Below are 22,825 nucleotides of genomic sequence, written 5' to 3' on the forward strand. Positions count from 1 at the left end.
TAAGTGTTGTTCAATTGAGCAGCGAGCTTGACTAGACCCTAAACTCTAAATGTAGCTTTGAATTTTCTGACTGATACTTGTTTACATTTAGATGCTTCTTCCCTACTTCCCTACTTTTCATTTAAAGTTGTGTCATTCTCCTCTGGCATGCATTTCACCTCTATTTCCAATGTACAGTACAAAGACATGGCAGCGCACTGCTGAGTGTAAATAGCCAATCCATCTGGGGGAATCTAATGTAAGCTGACGAAGCGGGTTCCAAAGGGAGGAAACACGTTAAGGGTGGGTCGCTAATAAAGGATGAGAAAACATATGTAAATACTTTGTAAATTATTATGATTATTATTATTATTATTACTCAGTGTCTGCAGTTACATTGAAGCTGCATTCCTGCTCCCCTCTGATATTTACATAATCATCAACTGCTTCTCTCTGCCTCCGACAGGACTGAATTATCATAGGATCTAGAGATGAACAGCCAACTGTTACACAGTTAACACCGCTTCTGACTTATTCCATGAGACGTTCCCGTTCTCTCACACTTACAGCCCACTTTTGAAGTCAAAGGGAAGGGAGGAGTGCTCTTATTTTATTATGCATTCTGTTTCTAGGTAGACAAACCCCTATTGATGTAAAACTAGTACTGTGACAATGTTGAGAACGCAAAATAAAGCGATATACTGTAAAACCTGAGCTGTCTCGGAGTGTCTCTACTCTCTTTTTTACCTAAATGTGGTGTTAGCGTCCTGGGACTGCACAAGGCCGTTCTGCATTCAATTGGAAAATGGTCCAGAGTCCAGATCGCACCTTTACCAGCTTTTCTAACCTAAAAATGGAAACAGGCTCTGGAATTGTAGAGCTGTGCTTTCTAAGTAGGCCTTTCTGCTTTAAGATTCAAAATACAGTTACAATCCTAGGACCACACTTACATGTACAGACCTCTCTACCTAAAAGTGCTCCGACAGTGCTATGACTGCAATTGTACAGGTGTACCTAGAATCTGTCAGGACCATACAGGGCTAAGTGGTTTTATACTCTTAGGGTCATACCTTGATATGCCTCTCCACCCACAAAAGGTAAGTGGCACTAGAGACTCTGGACCACACTTATATGGGCTGTTCTACCCAGAGGTGGGTGTAGAGTCCTGGGAACACCTTTACATAAGCCACTCTACCTAAAAGTCCTAGGAGCAAACTTAGGCCATAAGGGCAGCACTTAAACAGGCTTGTCTACCGACTCCCAGGACTGAACTACAGTGTGAATTTGGGCCTCACGGTCTTGCAAAGATGAGCTGGGGATAAAATAAGCAACCCTGTGATGATTGGACCATTACCTCCTGAGCCATAGCCACCCAGTATGGAACTAGACTAGGACTAGATCTACAGTTGTGCCAGGAGTATGGCTGGCGTGTGTCACATGTGGCAACCAGTTCCAGACTTCAAATCAGCTAACTGGAACCAGCTGCATGTCTTGATGAATTTGCTGTTGCCCATTTCATCTCTGTCATTTTATTCAACACAATCTAAAGTAGTTTCTGTGTTTTTGGTCAACTTCAGGGCTATAATATTTAGTATTCATGGATGAACATCCAACAAATCAATATAAATCAATGTGATTACCAAAAGCAGGGCATTAGGCAGGATTTTAGAAGTGCTGAGGTCCTGAGGCCAGGTTCACACAGTACAACTCCACCCATCCCCCATAACACAGTTCTGGTTAGAAAAAGTAAAAGGCCACAGTCAGCTCTGAAAGCCTATGATGTGTAATTTGTGTGTAACTGTAGAATGGAAACTCCTCCTTGGGTCATTAAAGGGGTCCTTAGGTCCTTTCCATGATGCAATCAGTGACATCTTCTGTTAGATCCTCCCTGCTTGGTAGATTGTTAGATCATGTAACTCCACACCCACAGTTTGCAACATAAGCTGTATGTGTAGTGTCCTGGCTCACTCTGAGGTAGCCCTGATGGCAACATGGGTTTTTTGACAAAAGACATCATACAACTATCTTCACAGGGTGAGTCCTCCTCATGGCCATGACGAGTGAATTGACCTTTATGTGCACAATTGGCGGAGTTCCCCTTTAACATCCCCGCATTCCCAGAAACAATACCCAGGACATGACATCTGGGTCCTCAGCAGTAGCTCTGCGGCCCTGCCTAAAAGTGATACAACCATGTTTGTGTTCCCAGCCTCCTGTAGCTTCCCAACATGCCTTCTTCAGGGCACCGGACCGTTTGTGTAAACCTCTGGAAGTTGTCACTGGTGATGGAAGGCAAAACAGCTGTGCACTAATTCTTCTCTCAGTCGTGCACAACCACTGCTGGCTGGCTGCCCGACCGTGGCAGGTGGTCTGTGTGACAGTTTGCCCTTTTTGTCTGTCCGGCCCTTGAGGTTTGAGCTAAAAATAGATCCCAGCTTTGAGGGCCACATCCTCAGTGTCAGCAGGACCACGTCATCATGCGGCTGGGAGGGACCCAGCACAGGACTTCATTTCCTCTGCCAGCAAACATGGTCTGAATTATAGAGCTGTGCATTCAGTGATGCTTAAACAAACCACCTAGTTTTATTTTCTCGCTTATTTCTGTTTGAAGACTTTTAAAGCTTTTTAATGTGGGTACATCTTTGAAGTTACTACACAATTGTGACATCAGTTTTACAAGTTCTCTCTCATTTTCCACTTAACCCTACCCCTATTTATCGTTCCTCCACTACTTAGTACTGCTTCGTTTCTTTGTGCATTGCGCCACCAAGTGGTGAGTTGGTATAGTTATTATGCTGTAATGCTGTGTTCAGGTGCTGTCCGACATATCACAACGTGAGTGTCCATAACAGCTTTTCCTCATCAGAATATTTTTCCGGGGAAGAAGATTGAAGAAGAACGTAAAGCTAGATGCTTTACTTTAAATAAAATATGAGATAAGACATTTGTTTTTTGAGGGAAGTCAAAACCTTTGAAGGATTTCAGCTGCGTTTCGAAAAATATGAAAATCTTTAAAAAAAAAATCTTTTTAAAAGATAGTCAACAAAAGTGATGTTTTTGCATTGATAGTGTTTGAGATTTGGAATCATTCTCTCCCTAAAAGGGCATAAAAAGAAAAAAAAAACAACATTCACAAAATCATAAGCATACGACGAACTATTGGATCATATCAAATAAAGGTAAAATATATGTTCGGTTCAGTTAATGAAACATATAAAATGTTTTAATTTTTCTATCAATACGTCTTTTTTTTTATTTTATTTTATTTTTTCCAACAATGTTGTCAAACTCATTTGCTATAATAGCGCCCGTCTGTCTGTACATGTTGGCGAAGTCTACCGTTTCCGAGGGTCCTTGAATGTGTTATCTAACCACCTACGTCATCAGCATGAGACAGAAGTGGGTGAAAGGTGTTCCGGTTGTTGATGTAGATAATAAAGGGACTGTAAGAGGTGGAGGTCTGTGCCAGAAGAATAATGATGAATGTAAACAGACTTGTCGTCCTCTCTAAAGCTGCTCACGTCGGAAAGCGGCTGCTCGCCTGTAACGTCGCTCTGAGGCATGCTGGGAAAGAAGCGTTACATCTTGAGCAGCGGAGGTCCTTTAAAACTCAGTCAAGAAACCTCGCTTATGCCAAGGATTTGTTCCTCGGGCAGCTGAACAAGGTAACGGAGCTGACAGCAAACTGACAAGAGCACGATTAATGTCGCTATAATGCCACTAACTAGCGGCAACCCTTCGTCTTCTGAATGCTTAACCTGATCTCAGCCGTAGCCAAACCCAAACCATCTAAGCTAACCCACTAGGATGTCACTGGATGGGTGAGACATTGATGGACAGTCTGATTTAAACACCAGAACATAACCGACCCACTGTCAGCTGTCAGTGAGTGTGTCCGTTTGAGCGTCCTGGTCACGATCAGGACTCTTCCGGTTATTTTTACGCGCATGTGAACGTCACTTCCTGGTTCCCTAAACCTGGAAACAGTTTTCTCTGGTTTTGAGAAATCTGATGTGCTATTTAGAGACCTCAGTAGAACCCAGGGTATTCACACAGGCCATAGATCAAGACTCAGCCCGCACAGAGCTTATCAGAAACCTTGAATAATGTTGAATGGTATATACAGGGATATGAATAAATAATAATAATAATAATAATGAAAAAAAACCAGGATACTAACATGCATGTGTGTGTCTGATCCTGGTGCACAGAAGTCGGTTCCTTCACAGCTTTCACAGTGAGTAAACTTTAATATAGAAATAAATAATGGATTGAAAAATAAAAAAAAAAGAAATGATCAAACTGTGGCAGAATAATACATCTTCACTTAGGACACATCATTCATAGTAAGAAGCTGATCGGTTGTCGGGCCTATAAGAGCATTCCACTCAAGTTTATTATTCAGCTTGCTGTCTGTAGAGCAAACGTACTGTCTGTTAACACATTATCACGGTTAAATAGTCATTAACATTATACTAATAATTTAAGGTTATAAGTGCAATAGTTTTGAATCAGTATTTGGATCAAATTGTTTCAGTGTCAGACATTTATTTAATTATAATCTAGGTGTATATAACCATCTGATGAGACTCTGCATCAGCACATGTCTAGTATTTATGGACCAAACAAACTTGATCTGGACACAGGAAATGAGGAGATTGAAGCTTTTTTTCTAAGAACTTGTAATTTATTTTCTAAAATAGCCTGTTTGTCCTCCAGGCGGAGGTCTTCCCTTATCCAGAAATTGGAAATGAGGAAGTGGAGGAGATCAACCAGCTTGTTGCACCAGTGGAAAAATTCTTCAATGAGGAAGGTGAGAGGGGTGACCTGATGAACGCAAGAGTCAAATAAAACGGATCTGTTGTCTCTGAGTAAATGACATGAACTGTTTTGTTGTAATTTGTGATTTCAGTTGACTCAGCGAGGATCGACCGAGAAGCCAGAATCCCTCCAGAGACTTTGAATGGGTTGAAGGAGCTTGGGCTGTTTGGAATCATGGTTCCTGAGGAGTATGGTAAGATGATTGTGACCTGGACCTGCACCACATGAACAAGGTCCTAGATAGACAATTGTAGTTGTCACTACTTATTTGCACTCAGTAACTGCTGTTGAATTCATTCATTTATTTAAGAGGCGCTTCTAGGCAGATCTTCTGGCTGTTGGACAGAGCCAGGCTAGCTGCTGAACATTATTTCCAGTCTTGATGCTCAGCTAAGCCAAGTGGCCGCTAGCTCTGGCTTCACATTTAAGGCACAAACACGAGAGTGGCGTCAATCTTCTAATCTAACTCTGGGCAAGAAAGCAAACAAGTGGATTTCCTGGAATGTTAAACTATTAAAGTTACACCAGTTGTAATTAAGTCTGCATTTCCAACAACATTTACAGAACAGATGAATAAAAGGTATTAATCTGTTAATATCTGTGTCTTGTACGGTGTCCTTGGGTGTTCTGAAAGGCGCCTATAAATAAAATGTATTATTATTATTATTATTATTATTATTAAAGTTGTTAAATTAAAGCTGTTGCTTTAGCATAGAGCTCTGTGAGCCAGTGAGGAAACACAGCGTTGACCGTTTCAGCACCATTCTCTAAATAAGAAGTGGATTGACTAGTTTGTATTATCTATGAAATCTAAATCATTCCCAACTCTACTTACTAGCACAAGTTGAGGACACTGTCTTTGTTTTTTGTTTTTTTTCATCCCAGGGGGTCTCGGATTATCCAACACCGTGTACGCACGACTGGCAGAGATCACCTCATTAGATGGATCTATAGCCGTGACACTCGCTGCACACCAAGCCATTGGCCTGAAGGTAAAAATAAAATAGTGCAACAAAGCTGTACAAGAAACTTTCTGTTGCAGTAGAAAACCCGTCTCATCATTTGGCTCGTCGTCTATGTGTCTGTCAGTCAGCGATGAGCCGTTTAGACGATTCCTCTGTGTGATTTGCTAACAGCCGTTTGGTGTTTCAGGGGATTCTGATTGCAGGAAATGAAGCTCAGAAGCAGAAGTATCTGCCCACACTGGCTTCAGGAGAACACATTGCAGCCTTCTGTCTGACAGAGCCTGGGAGGTAAATGGTGCTCTTTTGTCTTGCAGTGATTTGACAGAATATTGCTCCAATTTCCAGCTTCCTAAGAGGATAAACTGAGGCAGACAGCTGCCTGCCACACAAAAGCCACGGACCCTGAACAAAAACCACATTTGTTTTCCTGCCAAAGTCTCCTTCTTATCTAACTCGCATACGTTTGACCATTTCAGTGGAAGTGACGCGGCCTCCATCCAGACCCGTGCAACCCTGTCAGAAGATGGAAAGCACTACCTGATCAACGGCTCAAAGGTGAGAGGAAAGCAAATGTTTAATATGGACATCAATTTGACACCGTGGAATCCTCCAGCGTTATTTGTTCAGTTTTAAAGGGGACATATTATGTAAAATGCATTTCTTTTAATGTCTCAACATAAATATGCTTAAATATACACTGTGTCCAAAGTAAGAGAAAAGACCGTCCCTGGGTGTGACGTCACACTCATGCTAGCTCCTGTAATAGGATGTTGAAGGTAGAGGGAAGCACACAAATTGTGCTTGGCTGCTAAAATGCTAAAACAAAGTGTTCAGAAAGAAGGTGAAAACGTATGTGCAGTATGAGATAGATGATGTTTTTCGATCCTCACAGCTAAATACAAGACGGGATCTGAAAATGAGCAACATACACTCCTCACAAAAAGTCAGGGATATTCAGCTTTCAGGTGAAATTTCAGGATGAACCTAAAATGCATTCTAACCTTTCCAGGTGAACTTAATGTGACCTTCTCTAAACCTTTGAATGCACATGTCCAACTGTTCAGTGTTTCAGTACTTTCTGCACCAGCTGCTGTTCTCTAACAAGAAGCTTAACAGCAACATTCAAAACAGGTTTGATCCATGAATCCACCAATACATTTCCTGCTTCAGTTAGAATTGGTATTTAAACAGTCCTCCTCATCCTGCTGTTCACATTCTGACATCATGAGACCAAGACGACACCTAACAGTTGATCAGCAGCACCTCAACACTGGAGGCTTCAAACAGGAAGTCCTCAGACGGAGGTGTTCACTGAGCTTAGAGGGTCACAGAGTGTCATCAGGAGGTTGGAACAGTGATACAGAGACTGGAAGAGTCACAGAAAGGAGAGGAGTGGACGTCCTTTGGCCACATCCCAATTTATTGAGACACTGAAAATGTTTTGTTGTGGTATACCTACCACTGTTGGTAGATTTTCTTCAAATAAATTGTTTAAAATGAAGAAATGACCAGTGCATGCTTCTACTTAAATGCCCTACTTTCATGATATAATATCACTGTAGCATTCACTTTTTACATTTTCCATAGATTTCACCTGAAAGTCGAATATCCCTAACTTTTTGTGAGTAGTGTATGTGTCCTTTACACTCTGAAGATCCCATGCCTTTCAATTTATCTCCTCAGATTTGGATTTCAAACGGAGGAATGGCAGACATCATGACAGTGTTTGCCCGGACGGAGGTGACTGTAGATGGCGTGAAGAAAGACAAGATTTCAGCATTTATTGTGGAGAGGGCTTTTGGGGGCATCACCAGCGGCAAGCCTGAGGACAAACTGGGCATCCGGGGCTCCAACAGTAAGCCTCTCATGAGTTCAGATATCAGGACGAAAGTGGAGCTTCTACCTCATCGTGTCAGTTCTAATTGAACTTTTTGACTCTTTCAGCTTGTGAAGTGTCGTATGACAATGTGCCAGTGCCAGTGGAGAACGTTTTAGGAGAAATAGGTGGTGGGTTCAAGGTAAGCTTTATGACCGGTGCACATGACTGTGTATGAGGTCACGTTGATTTGTGCTGCAAGCCTTCGCTTTGTGTTTCACAGGTTGCCATGAACATCCTGAACTCGGGGAGGTTCAGTATGGGCAGTTCTTCAGCTGGAATGATAAAAAAACTGATCGGTAATAACCCTGTACATCAGCTAAGCAGATACATGTGTGGGTTTTGTAAAATGTCTTTACTTTGACATCATTTCTGTCTGGCTCTCTGTTAGAAATGACCTCAGAGTATGCGGCAACCAGAAAGCAGTTTAACAAAAGCCTGGGTGAATTTGGTATGATTCAGGTACAGTCCGCCTCTCCCTCAGTGCAGTGTTACGAACAGTCTGTCTGGCCTGAGGTGAATAAGGTGTGTGTTTACCCTGTTTGCACTGATGTCCCTTAATGCCTTTGTGATGGAGAGCATGGCGTACCTGACGGCAGGGATGATGGACAGACCAGGGCTTCCAGACTGTTCTGTGGAGGCCGCCATGGTTAAGGTTAGTTTAGTAGAGTCATTAAACGTTGTTCACTTAGAAACATTACCAAACAAAATGTCTCATGATGTGTATTCTTCTGTTCAGGTGTTCAGCTCAGAGGGAGGATGGATTTGTGTCAGTGAAGCCCTGCAGATCCTCGGAGGTCTGGGTTATACAAAGAACTACCCCTACGAGCGCTACGTCAGGGACTGTCGCATCTTGCCTATTTTTGAGGTACTCTAACAGTTATTCACTCATTGAAGACAATAAAAGTGAAAGTCCTGTGTCTATTTCTGAGATATTACAGTTTGATTATTCCAATTTTACACATGATGTTTTTAATTAATTCTGATGTTTTGTTTATACTACATGTATCTAAAAAAGTAGACAAAGGTGATGCCATGATTTTGAGAATAAGAGTATTAGAATTTCTTGGAAATCAAAAAATGACATTTATTTCTAAAACCTATTTCTAAGACACGTTTTTAAAAACCTGGGTGGTTCCTTCAGATGAGCTACTCTGTAAGTGGCCAATAGGGGGCACATTTGGCTGGTTTCACAGGCTGGGGGTGAAAGATTCCCTCTGCTGTGGAATAAATGAACTGAGAAGATCTGCAGCTCATCAGCCGTTTAATCACTTTATCTGTTTGTATCCAGAAGGTGTGAATCAATCATAACCAATCAAATCACATTTCTTTAAAATGTGATTTCACATTTTTATATTTCTAAAAGGAAACTTTTCCCTGTTGTGAGACCCATGTATGCTTTTATTAATAGGACAATTCTGAACTCTTGTAAATATCAAAATGTGGTGTGGTGCCCGATTATCCCACAGGACACACCCTCCTGGACAGACCGCCCTTGGTGTGTTCCTAATGGGCTGCATTGCCACTTCCACCCAGTAGCCTATAATAAATGTGGAAATGTGCGCCATTTTAAGATTCTGTCATCTGTTTTCAGGGGACCAATGAAATCCTGAGGATGTACATTGCTCTCACTGGAATGCAGTATGCTGGCAAAGTCCTCACAGGGAAAATAAAGTAAGAATGTGAAGGTTGTCTAAGGCCGGGAAATGTGTTCATATAATCTTGATATGATGACATGTGACTAGATATGAATTGTGGTTTTTTTTTAATGTAATATTTAGTCTGAAGCTGCATTCATCTTTTTATTTTCATTTTAGCTACTTCAGAGTAGACCTCCAAAACAATGTTTACCATGTACATCACTACAAGCGACTGCTTTCACATTACACATAATCATCTGGTGTCTATATTATAGATGTCTAGTCTATAGAAAGTCTTCCCTATAACGTCGTAACAAGGTTGTGTGATTCATTAAAACTTGCAGAGGTCTTTAGTCTCTCAGATTTTCCTCTTCTCTGCCTGCAGGGAGATGAAGAAAGGAAATGTAGGTATGGTTTTGGGCATGGTCGCCAAGAAAATGAGGAACTCATTTGGGGGCTCAGTGGACCTCGGTCTGACGGGAAAAGATGGCGTGGTGCATCCCAGCTTAACAGTAAGAACTTCATTTAGAGTTTTCAAACGAAAGTCTCAGATGTATTCAGGTTGTTTTCCAGAGCTTCAGGAGTTTTCTGTTTTCAGGACAGTGCCCAGAAGCTGGAACAGAATGTCATCTCTTTGGGACTTACTGTGGAGAGCTTGCTGTACAGATATGGAAAGGTAACTTTTGATTGATTTTACATTCTGGAAAAACAGCTGTTCAATTTTCCTACTCAAGTGTTTCCAATTCCTTCTGAACAAAATTCCCATTTGTCTTAAAGGGCTGAATGTACGAGTTGTTTCTTAATGACAAAAGAGATCGGCTCATGTCTTCCAGTCAGTGTTTGTGAGTGGGTGTTTGTCTGTTACACAGCTGCTCCAAAGCTGCTCTTTGTCTTCTGTCACTGTGCTTTTGTAATCACGGCATTCCCACAGAAGCTATAAACCTCTTGGAAACATTACAGCTTTCCGAATTCCGTCTTCCTGTATCGTTTGCCTCCATTTTGGTCTGCATGAGAAGTGTCCTCCGAGGGCGTTCACCACTCTGCAGTCTTCAGCTGCTGAAGAACAGGACATTAAAGTTCAAACTGCTTTAATCAAACTAAACAAGCCTTTACGTTTAGTATTTGGCAACGTGTGTAGGTTTTTTTTTTTCCTCTTGTCCTCTCTTTTAAAACATTGAAGATCAGACCAAAGTATTTTGAGGAAATTGGGGCACAATGTACTTACAATTACAGTAAGTACAATAGGCCAAAATGTAACCAGGAAGTGAGGCTGTGAACTATGATGATAATTCTGGTGGACAGTTTGACCTGTGTGTTTGTATTCTGATTATCTGATCACACCAATGATCATGGTACTGTGTACAGTGTTATAGCTGATAGGAATGAAGACCAAAACAGTGAAAAGAAGACTCAACTTATAAAACACTGGTATATTCCTTTAACTACCATATGTGTTTGAGGTGGACAGAGACGGTGTGGGGTTTAGGACCAAGCTACCTCACAGGTAAGAGGTCAGATTTTGTCTTAAGCCTCACAAAGATTTAAACGTGCCAAGAGAGTCGCAGTCCTGTTTCCACTAACGTAGACGTAGGTATCACATAAGCCCAGAAATGATCCTGATGTCTGTGAGGTTTCTGTCAGAAAATCTCCAAACACAGGAAGTCATTCATCACAACTCGAGAGCAAAATCCAAGCCGTTTCCAAAGCAGGAGCGAGTGAGCGTTCCATCCAGAGAACAGCTGGACTCGTGCAGTCATTTGTACAAACCACCAATATGCAACAGCCAAGAAAAAAAATTCACTTGATCTTCTGCGATGGAAAATAATTTTATCATCTGATCAGTTGCAAAATGATACACCACCACATTTTGCCCCACAGATTCACACATTTCTGAGGTTAGAAATGATCGACGAGTGACGTGTCCTTGTCTTTATCCACTGACTTCCTTAGACCATAGTGGATGAGCAGCTCGTGCTGAAGAGGGTAGCAGATGTGGTGATCAACCTCTACGCCATGACAGCGGTCCTGTCCAGGACCAGCCGCTCCATCAGCATTGGCCTCAGGAATCACGACCACGAGGTGAGCAGGAAGCACAATCTGCTTCAAACCTGAAGTCTTAACCATTACAGACCCGGTTACAAAACAACATGCGCGCAGGCCATCAGAGCGTAGAAGTGTGTCCATTGTCACAGCTTTGAAAGGCTGTTGCCCTCCTCTATAGCTGGAATTAACACTCCTCTTCAATCCATTTCTTTCTTTCTTGTCTTTCTTTTCTTTTTCATGATTAAAGCAGTTTCCCATGACCTCATCAGATCGGAGCAAACACCAGTTCCTCTGTAATAACGCCATTTCAAACTCACAGCTGCCTCCCTTATCATGTATACCACCGGTCGAGCTCCCGAAGCTTACATGTGAATGTTAGTTTCCAACTGATAAGCAGGTTGGCACCTTGCATGTTGGCCCCTGCGATCAGTGTATGGATGTGTACAAGTACAGTCCATTCACCGTTTACACTGGAGGCTTAGCATCTCTGTAATTATTCACATAGAATGGAGGAAAATAGCCATGGACATTAAAAGAAACAGGTTTATGAAGCTGTTTGGTTAATGCTTCATTTGTCTTAGTGGAGAAGGCCGACTCAGACCTGTAGTGCCTGTACTTAAGCTAATACTCATTTGCTCTTCACAGTTGATTATGATAAGTGTAATCCTCAACAGAGACACAATAAAGGAGGCAGTGAATGCTTTGTGTTCTCTTTTGCAACACTCCTCTGTGTTTCAGATGAGCAGCCATCAGCTCCTCCCTGTATTTCTCTCCACTGTAGCTACAGGCAGAGATGTCAGCAAACATGCATCGGTCCACCTTCATGTTTTATGTAAAACACACAGACTGCAGAGATCCCATCCCATCCCATCTCATCTCTTTTGGCTTTTTTTTATGCTGAAATGTTTCGTCTAAGCGTCACAAAAGCATTTTAAAAGCAGCTTGTTTTCACTACGATTCTACAGGTTTCATGTGTTCTCGTTCTGTGCCTGTTAATATTTACTCATAATACTCAAAATACAAGAGTCACTGATGAAAGATGTGTTTACGGCTGAAAACGGAACCAGCAAATGTTTGCAATTGTCTCACTGAACATTTGATTTCATTCTGATATTGTGTGACTGTAAGTGTATCCTGCATCACGTTTAGTTTTCATTTCTGTGTTTTCTGACGAGTGAGCATTGTTCATTTTTCTAGGTGCTGCTCGCAAACACATTCTGCACCGAAGCTTTCTTCAAGAACAACTACATGATGACTCAGTTGCAAAAACGTAAGTACAACACAAAACGGTAATTGAGAACAGCCTCGTGCCTTTTTTTTTTTTTTTTTTTTTTACTGCATCTCAAGTACAAAAGACTTGCATGTGTTGCGGAATTTCCCCACCAAACCCTGCATACCAACACTCAAACCCCCCGCTGCTTTTCATTTTCACACTGTGCTCGGTTTTTTAATGACCTATATATGTGATCCAGAGTTATCCAGTGACGTGATCCAGACAGATGAGAATGTTGTGTTTTGTGTTTTTAACGAATGAAAGCGGCTTGTTTTGTTATTGCCATCTCAATCTTTTCCAGACTCTCCTGAGAACAACGATGCCAACATCAAGAAGATCGCCAGAGAGGTCTTGGAGAAGAGAGCCTATGTCTGCTCTCACCCTCTGGAAAGAACATACTGAGCCGTGACCAGAGGACTGGTTCCTCTATTCTGATTGGACAGTAGGACCAGTCCAAATCACAGTGATTTGTCTTTGCTATAGTAACTTCTATTTTATTGCTACTTACTTTGGCTGACATTTGTACACTTGTTTAATAAATTAAGAGATTTATGATTGTTACTGTTTTTCTGTTACTGCATTTTATTAACCATGGATTTAAAGGTAACACAGTAGATCTTTGGATAATGGACATTCTCTTTTGATGACTTGATATAAAATGTTACCTCAAGTGCTCTTTAAGTTTAGTGCTATTCTACACTACACTAGTTTTAATGCTTTGGAGCTTACTTGGTATACAGGATACAGCTTTTGTGGGTTCTGGCTTCTACAATATTCCTAAAAGGCTGCACAGCTGATGTCTGCGTCTTCATGTCAGGCACATACTTCTGGAACGTGAAGATGCTCTTCTCCTTGTCTGTCAGAGGCAGGGCGCTCCGCTTGTACAGGAATGAATGCTGCTTACTGAATCCACTGTAAGAAGAAGCAGAACAGACCACACGGACACAAAAACCTTCTCATTATTTTCTCAAGTGTCTGTTGGAGATTCTTTTCTTAATAAAAAATGCAAAGTTTTAACTGACATTTGGTACTTGTTGTACAAAGAGCTGTGTCTGGGGATGGCGCTGTTTTTGCTGCCCAGGCTGCAGTCCGTACACGGTCCTGGAGCCAGAGCCACGCTCCTTTCCTCCGCTTTGTCGTCACCCACGTTCATCACAGAGAGCTGAGGTAAAGGCTGCATCACAACAAACAGCTGTTTGCTCACAAACTGAAGGTTGTTACCGTCAATTGAAGCCAGAAATATGACGAACTAAAAAACATGTCTACAAACCCTGAAGTCGAGCAAGAATTGTGAAAAACCAAACACTGAAATATAAGTCATAGGGTAACAATGTGAAAAGGAGCTGCTTGTAGTGATGAACCTGCAGAAAATTATCAGTGAGTCTTCAGCCACCTTTGACCTTTACGGAGCTTTAACATGACTTTCAGCTCTTTGTGTAGCTGTCCGGTGGCGATTTTCTGCAGCTTGAATCCCACCTATTTTCTGAGTTTGATTTTCTACTTGTTACCATCAGAAAATGTTTTGCCGTCCAGTTTGTGTGTCGTTAAGTCCTGCAGGTGACAGAAAGCACTGTACCTTCAGCATCATGCCAGGTTTCCTCAGTGAATACTTCTTAGGTTCATCTTTCAGTATATCTTGAATTCTCCCTGACTTTCCTCCCATATGACACTTGAACTCTGGTAAGGGGCCGTCGCCTGGTGGGTTGCCACTAGGAAGCAGCTTCTTCAGCCAGCGACTGTACTGAGTTTGGGCTGCCTCCAGCTGCTCCTGCTGAAGACGGTCTCCTAAGAATCAAAAGCACACCCACTTGTCTCTCAATAGATTTTGTGCTTTACTGTCCATATAACTGATAAATTAACCAGGACAGATCATTTTCGTTCGCTGCTCATATCACTGAGGTTCCTCCCAGACCCAATGTATTCTCCAGTGTGGTGTGGGAGTGTGTTACTCGGCAGGAAAAAACTGTTACTGGCTTAAATAGTCGCCATCTGGGGCTTCAATCAAAACATATCAATATTGGCCTTTCTATTGAGAAAAAAGCTCACAGCACAGACAGGAGAAAATCCACTCTTAGATACTTTTAGACTGTTTGTCTTAGTGCCTTACTGGACGCTAGTTAAAGCTTAGTGTCTCTGTCTTCACATGGTTTGTAGAATTGTATCATTCAACAAATGGTGCTAGTTGGTGCTAAAATGAAATGGCACATGCACAGCTTGTGTGGAAAGAAAACTACAGTGCTGTGTGTCCCAACAGCGTCACAACAATGATTATTACGTGAAGGTAGAATATGTCATAGACATATTTTGTCTAGTTATATGTAACTAACGACATACGACTCCAGTCAAAGCCAAAGTCGTGACTCACTTCACATTTTCACCCACATACAGTCTCTCTTCTTCTCAGCTCCCACGTTTCAAACACTAACTGATGCATCTGCAATTTACTTTTGTGCTTCATCTCTCATGAATCAGCTTCCATACTGTGTTAGTAAATACATCTGTGTTTAAAAGAAATGTACTGAATTTGGATTTTGTTAGCTGGAAGATTCGCAGACTCTTTGAGAAATCCTAAAACCCATGGCACAGTGATGTCTCGAAAGAAATCAAGCACTGAAAATAAGACAAAGATGTTTAAAACCTTTTTTGAGTGCTGTGTTGTGGTTTTTGTTAATGGGTTTCATTTGCTGCTATTTACATCTGTCTGACAACATACTGACATGCTTGGATGACATTTTGGTATATTGGCGCAGCTGCTGGTGGCAAGTCTGTAAAAAAGCCCGCTCTTTGATTCTGACACCAAATGCTGACGTTTACATCTGGAGTATTTGATGGCTGCAGTCAAAATATCTCAGTGTGACATCTGGCTAGTTAATATTTGGCTAGTTACTCACAAGAGAAGAAAAATACACCATTATACAACAAAACGGACTTCTAGATGAAAGGTACAACATGCGATGCAGCACAGCCTACCAGCCAGGTGAATGCTGACAGGAGGCTGGCTGAAGAAAGGGGGAGGTTTGCTGTACAGCTGAAAGTCCTCAAAGCGCTGGCTCCAGGCCCACATGTCACGTGAAAGTGTGGGCTTCAGTATGTTGGCATGTAGGATGTTCTCTCTCCATGGCTGGAAGCACAGAGAAAAGTAGTATTATCAACTTAACCTTCTACTGCATACATACCCTACCACTAGATGAAGAGTGACTTCACCTTCCTCAGCTCTTCCACGCGAGCCTCATCTGGGTGTCTAGGGTGCACTCTGGACTCCTCACTGCTCGTACTTGTGAACCAAACAGTTGCAGCAGCAGCAGCAGCAGAGCTTTTAGAAGTCACGTCTCCTGGCTTCGCTGTGGCACCGTGATACTGCTGACTATAGGTAAACCCTCGGCCCGGCACCTCAAGTTATCAGCAGACAAAGACAATACAATTAACTTCACTAAACACTTTCTCTCTGTGTCCCAGGAAAAACAAAAATAGTACCAGCCTTATCGTTTAACTGCATATTTTGAACAGTTTACACTCTTGCTGACAATATCTGAAAAAAGGGCTTCGATTATTGGATGTGTTTGTTTCTGCCTGACACCAACATCTACTGCATGAGCAGACTCTTGAAGCTTGCTTGCTTTGTACCATCACAGTGACAGGCTGCATGTTGCATTATCATCGTGTGGTAATGCTGTTTAAAGCAGCAATAAGTGTTTGGGTCACTTGTGGATGGTGCAAAAAGCAGTTCAATTAAAAACTGTAAAACTAGAATAGATAGCTGAAAGACACTAAACCACATTCAACTAGAGCTGAGAGAAATGCAGAGTCGTAGGATAATTCTCTGAGGGTTTGTCACTGCAGGTCACTCCTTCCACATCGTACCTAATCATTTGATCCATTGGAAGTGTAGCTTTAAGTGCCCAACTTGGAGTTCAGTCACTTTTTCTAAGCTGGATCACCTCATCAGTACGTACGTCCTTAAGTGAACGTATCACCACTCATACTGCCCTTCTGTTCAGCGCTGATTCTGCAGTCAGCTCAGTGGTAAGTTCAGTATGTCTCTGGTTCAGCCTGTTATATTCAGTTAAATAAAAAACTTGGCCAATTTAAGCACTGTTATTAAGGTTTATAGCACAGAGTAATCACATCATGTCAAAGAAAACCTAGTAAAAACACAGAAGTTGCATGCATACCTTTCTTGAACCATCAAACCATACCCTGATATCTTGAGATGCAACATATGCAGATGCACATATGTAAATAAAACGGTGTTCTACATTACATGCTGTATATTCATCATACCTTGGCCATCTCTTTCCAGAGCAGCTCCTTGGCTTGCTCATTTGAGTTGAAGGTCTGGATGCTGTAATTGTGTGCTGGCCTCGCTGCAGACTGTTCCATCCTTAACACGGCAGCCTCTGGCTTCTGCAACCGCTCACTTTTCTCTTGCACTTTTTTAATATTGTCCTTAAACATGATGTAACACATGAGTGGCTCTGTCAACATGTCAGACTCTACTCAGAATTAGGGTAACGAACAGACCTGAATGAAATCCTTGCACTGCGTGAACTGATGGCTGTTGCGTTTCCATTTCATGTACTCTCTGTTGTGTGTGTGAAGCGGTGCGTGTCTTTTCATCCGAGTAGGCAGAGGCTGCATGTGCACCTCAGTGTTTGCTTCGGCTTTTTGCTCCAACTGCTCAGCATATGTGCCATATTCGTTCCTCATGCTGAGAATCATGTCGGCTGAGGGGAAGAGGTTACACTGCACCACATCTTTGAGTTGCCTTACTTGACAAAGCTGGCTCAACCTAGGCAAAATAAAAGTACTTCTCAGAATGTAATAAGTAGATACCTTGGTGAACTCTATTATGCCATATATTATACAGTTTATCCCAAAAATATACATTGACTTTATCAGCTTCCAACAGATTCATACAAGGGTTTAAAGGATCATACCATTGTTGACCCTGCTCAACTACAAATTGTACATGCTTTAGTTATGTGACTTGTAGTTTATTTTACACAAAATTATCTTGGTCCAAGTTTACTGACTAACTTCATCTGGTAAATAGACCTCAAATCAAGGTTATTTTGTTAAACGATTGTGTCCACAGTTAGCAATAAACTAACATTCTGTGTATGCTTAACATTTGTGCTGACCTGTTTCAAACATCTGCTGTCCATAAATATGGAAATTCATGCTTGACTCAAAGGTCAATGGTTCTGTTCACATGCATGTGATATAAAAACTGCATCTCGTTAAACTTGCATGAGTCTTGTGGTCCATAATAACGAACATTAAGTCCTCATATGTTTTTGTCAAAATTGATTGATTTTTCTCTGAGTACTGCATACTATCTAACTCTTGCTACAATAGTAAATGCAGGAAAGAATCAAAAAGTCAACTACATGACTCACTAATGTCTGCTGTATAATGTATATCTCTGTAAAAATTTGCAAACATCAGCTACAATTAGCGACCGTAAGCCCCTGGTCTTAACACACACAGTCAGAACGTAGCAGTGAAATCCTTCGTTGTATTGAATTGAGAAATGCTGCATTTTATCACTTGTTAATTCCACTTTTCATTTGTGAGCGAAAACATTTTTATTCCTTCTTTTGAAAGTTAACACAGTTCAAAGGGTCTTTTAGATTGAATGAAATTTGTTGCTCACTGTTTGCTGACCCCCTACCATTCAGACCATAGGCTGTATATGAGACGTGGGCGTCACCCCCATGACATCGCCCATTGTTTTGTGGACTACCATTTTGAAGCTAAGTGAAGTTTTTACAATCGCCATCTTGGTTTAATGGCTGTTGATTTCGGAGCTGTTGATTTTTCTTCCTGGATCTGATTGATTAGGTATAGGCACGACCCGCTCCTGCCTGGTTAGGTTTACACATGACCTGCCTCTGATTGGTTAGATTTAGACATGAACCGCCTCTGATGGTTCGTCACAGGGTAGCCCCACCCTAAAGCACACGCTGCTTTATGCTCTAATTTAACCTGATTGGTTGTAAGTCTATCCAATTGCATCCAGAGGCATTTTGGTTTAAGCTCATTGATAATGCCCCCTTCTGAACTAAGAGGTTGCAGATTAATTTGAAAGAGCCAGATATTTCTAGTGGTGGGTGGAGACTGAATCTAAACAAATAGCAATATAACAGGAGAGACACTTGTGTAAATAAGTAATGGTTTGCTAACACATACAATAACTCATACAGTGATAATATCTCACTTCAATCAAGTGCCCAAAACCAATCAATTTATGCTGCTTCCAACATAACAGCATTGCTGGCTGTCTTGTACAGTCTACATTATTCAAATCACAGATATATATGGGTACCTTGACAAAGCTTGGAAGCAGGGCTGTGGGACCATGCCTCTAATGTAGACCAGAGGTTGTCTCATGATGGTATCTAGTGACTCACATAAATGGATAGGACTCAGGCCCATATCTAATGAGTCATAGATGCGCTTGAAGAAACCCAGGTTTGAGTTGTAGAGGACTATCACCTGCTCCTCCTCACTCCCACTTAGCCTGCAAAACATCACACAAACAGCAGGATTCTCATTGGAATTTAAAAAACTAGAAAGCACAGCTGAAAAGTGTTAGCGAGGATGTTTAGCAAGATAGTGTTCATGAGCTTACTTCATAGGAACAGCCTCCCAAAGCCTCTTCACTGCTTCATGTTTCAACCCTTCAAGAACAAAGATGTGTGTCCTCTTATCTAGCACATGGAATCCTGTGACAAAATCCAGATCCTTGCTTTCATCGTGCTTGAAATTCAACAAGTAGTTTGACAGGGCTTTCTCGATATGTTCTACTGAGCGTAAGTCCAGATGGAAAGCTGATGCATTGATCCTGAGGATCTCTGACCTCAGCTTGGTCATCACAGAGAAGTTGCTGTAATCAAAGAGGTAGATAATACGTCCAAACGCGCCATCGACAGGCTCCGATTCACAGCTGTCATTTTTAACATTGAGTGGATAACCTATCTCAACCTTGACTTTGAGTTGCGAATTGGCATCAAAATAATGCCCTTGTGGCATGGGCTCACTGCAAGCTGCTGAGTCTATCACATTCCTGTTCTGTGCACTTGGCTCCCTGTCCATCAGTGTAGGTGGAGGGCAGCACTTGATTGGTAAGTGCATCTTTAGGCTTTTCTGCCCACGTAGCAACTCTGAGAGGTCCAAGCTTGCAATACCATAAGAGTCAATGGCTGTTTTCTTCTGTCTTGATAGTGCTGCACCACACAGGATATCGCCATCTGACTCAGAGCCAAACATTAGAGACACTTTTGGTGTTTCTTCCAACTTTCTGTCATGATCGTGAACCTCTATCTCCAGAGGTGGACCAGAGAGGAACTCCTTGAGCTCTTCAGGATGCATTAAGCCAGTCAGGATCACATTCACATCTCTGAAGTAGATGTTGGTGCCCTGCTTGTGATAGTTTGTTCTGTGCGTACACAAGTTATGGAACTTGTACTTGCAATATACAGGCACACATTTTTCCTGGGAAAAAGAAAATTGAAACTGCCATATCAAAGCTCATTCCTAAATGTCAAAGCTTTTAAATGAAATGCATCATCTCCTAAAAACATTAGTAAAAAATGAATGAAGAGGGAATGTGTTAAACACACATGTACTGTACAAGTGACATCGTTACTAAACATTAAGTGAGCTGTGCGTCACACCTGCAGGACACTGAAAGGGACCGGGGATGAAGGCATTGAGGTGGCTGACAAAATTGTGATGGCCAGCGGATTGAGATCAGCCATCAGTTGGTCAGACATTAAGGGTCTGTCCAGAGAGATGTTGCACATGACCTCAAACACGTCAGACGAACAGACTGGGAAGCGTTCGGTCAATGAAGTATCACCTGTTCATCACAAAAACAACAGAAATAAATTCTTTTGTGGTTAATATAGCGTCGGCCAAGGGGTGGCAGAAGGGTCCACCACTTTGGTCGCAATAAAATTTGATCCATTTAATATAAGTAATACCTAAAAAAGGAGTTAAACATTGGTTCACACTTTTTGGTGATCAGATGACTATAATATATCTATATCCAAAGACATGTTAATTGAAGAAAAGAAAGTTCATTCCTTTAGAGCTGTTCTCAACCTGCCCCCCCAAAAAAATAAATTGGAGGGGTTGTAAGGTGATGAAATATCGGCTACATCAATCACTGTAATAATTATTTTTTCAGACTTTCCCATTTCCACTTTTCAAGTGAGTTACTGGATAACTGTACCTCTTCAGCACTCTAAACATAGAAATAACAGAAATAAGTCACCATGCGGTTGCAGTGGTCATCAGCGAGAGACATACAGTACACAACTGAGGATAAATAGACTTTTCTTTGTTTTAAAGTGTTCCAAGCCAAGCAAGGTTGGGCAACACCATTTTAGAGGCCATTTGTGTAATAACAGGCTGACTCACCTGCCAGAAAACCAATGGTACTGATTTCAGCTGAGGCAGTGCCATTGTTTTTGATATCTTCAAGGTTGAAAGCATCAATTGTGGGGTTTTGAAATCCTGTTTTGGTGACAGGAGCATGGTTATTTCCTATAAGGGTTATGAAAAATATAATAGTCATGGATTACATGAAAGTATATTAGCTTGACATTTGGTAAAGATACATAATAAGACTCTAGTGTAGAGTCATGAACCATTGTTTACAGTTGATTATGATTCCATATTTGATAAGGCAACATTTGTAGATTTACCTGTTTTGGAGCCAACCTCTGAAATGGAATTAAAAAGTACATCACTTTTGTGTTTTTTAGGTGTGTTTGCCTTCTTCTCGCATAAAGTTCTCAGTTTGTTCACCATCGTCTTGATGTCGCCTTAGAGTGAAGATAGAATATTCATTAAATCACTTTAGATAAAAACACAGCACACACTATTGGTGCAATGTTTGGTCATTTTGGGTCACGTTGAAATTGATGCTCACCACTCGTGTCTGTTGCATCTTCAGGCTGATCCTGTGGCAGTCTGATGGCTATCAGTCTCTCATAGCGGGCCTGACTGGATAACTTGTCCTTACTGTTCCATATCTGGAGCTTGATCTTATGACGAAGGAGGCCGATCAAAATGTCCCTGTTGACTTTGACGTTGAAATTTTGGGACCAACCAACCCATTTCTGATCTCCCTCGTGCCACGTTCTCAGTATCTGTTACAAAATGCACACGTTTATTTTTGCGTTACTGTTTTGTATATACTACCAGAGATTATCATCCCTATGATGAAAACTACAGTCACTGTGCAGTGATGGGCCATTTACTGTAACTCTAGACAATGTAGCTGCCTTATTGTTCATTCAGGATGTTCATGAATTGTTCATTAAGGGGACACACACAGAGAAACGTACACACAGGCACCAGGTCGTGGTTACCTTGAACTCATCTTCTTTGTACATTTTCACTACCGGCCCAAACATTACTAGGTCCACTTTCACTGTCTGTGTATCACCTGGCAGCAACTTGTATTCAATATGATAGCAGCTCTGAGCTTTACAGGCTTTCACCAATCCAGAAGAAGAATCTTTATTTGTTTTCTTAGCCTTTGCAGGAGCTTCAGGGACATCGGCTTCTTCCCCTAAAAATGACAAATGTTTATGAATTGGATCAAGAATTAAATGAATCTGTAATCTCTGTTTCTTACATTATAGTTGTGATTTGTAGTGCGTTTCAGCACAATAACATTCTCACTCCAACTCATCCCTCCTTCAGTTTGAGTAGTTTATCTCTACGGTGCTGATGTTATTATCATTTCAACATTCTGTATGACAGTCTCACCTCTTGGGACGGCTAGGACAATGTAAACTGTCCATGTGACGTTATAAGAGCTGCCATCCGTGTGTGTTGTGACATCCTCCTCTGAACCTGACCTGCTTTCCGAACCATGCTTCAAGGACAACAAATTAGTCTCAAGGGCTAGAACATCTTCCTGTCCTTTATCTGTAACTTCTCCATGATCACAGTGCGGCCGTGAATCACAAAGTGCCTCCTCTGACATGTTGACCAAGGGGCCTGATTCCACTGTCATATTTTCCATGAAAAACACAGTAAGAGGATGGTAAATGGAAATGGACAAACGGAGGATTTTCATAGTAGCCTGTAAAAGTAAGAGTTAAGTGCCACAGTTTAACACAATGTACACATAGTTCACATATGTCCTCTAACCATTATGAGACAACAGTCTCTTAAAACAACACTTGATCCTTAGTTTACCCCACAC

The 22,825-nt window shown here is 41.5% G+C and overlaps 2 protein-coding genes across 2 annotated transcripts; one reads left to right on the forward strand and one right to left on the reverse strand.

Annotated features, from left to right (window-relative positions):
* The first annotated feature begins 3,383 nt into the window (after positions 1-3,383).
* Positions 3,384-13,614, forward strand: acad9 (acyl-CoA dehydrogenase family, member 9). The gene is made up of 18 exons (XM_070848640.1): positions 3,384-3,644; positions 4,699-4,792; positions 4,892-4,993; positions 5,686-5,792; positions 5,953-6,053; positions 6,242-6,320; positions 7,449-7,620; positions 7,710-7,783; positions 7,865-7,940; positions 8,033-8,116; positions 8,190-8,296; positions 8,381-8,509; positions 9,236-9,315; positions 9,667-9,793; positions 9,880-9,957; positions 11,232-11,360; positions 12,522-12,594; positions 12,899-13,614. Exons 1-18 carry the CDS (start codon positions 3,456-3,458, stop codon positions 12,997-12,999), a joined length of 1,902 nt encoding a protein of 633 aa, XP_070704741.1. The 5' UTR covers positions 3,384-3,455; the 3' UTR covers positions 13,000-13,614.
* Positions 13,323-21,417, reverse strand: cfap92 (cilia and flagella associated protein 92 (putative)). Its single transcript, XM_070839373.1, has 13 exons — positions 21,337-21,417; positions 21,025-21,142; positions 20,277-20,461; positions 19,232-20,094; positions 18,926-19,120; positions 17,119-17,386; positions 16,879-17,043; positions 15,802-15,987; positions 15,568-15,718; positions 14,354-14,382; positions 14,153-14,317; positions 13,620-13,771; positions 13,323-13,509 (listed from the first exon to the last, which is right to left on the reverse strand). The coding sequence occupies exons 1-13, from the start codon at positions 21,415-21,417 to the stop codon at positions 13,323-13,325; spliced, it is 2,745 nt and encodes a 914-aa protein (XP_070695474.1).
* Between the last annotated feature and the right edge of the window lie 1,408 nt (positions 21,418-22,825).

Source organism: Pempheris klunzingeri, chromosome 2, assembly GCF_042242105.1.
Source record: "Pempheris klunzingeri isolate RE-2024b chromosome 2, fPemKlu1.hap1, whole genome shotgun sequence".
NCBI classification, from domain to species: Eukaryota; Metazoa; Chordata; class Actinopteri; order Acropomatiformes; family Pempheridae; genus Pempheris; species Pempheris klunzingeri.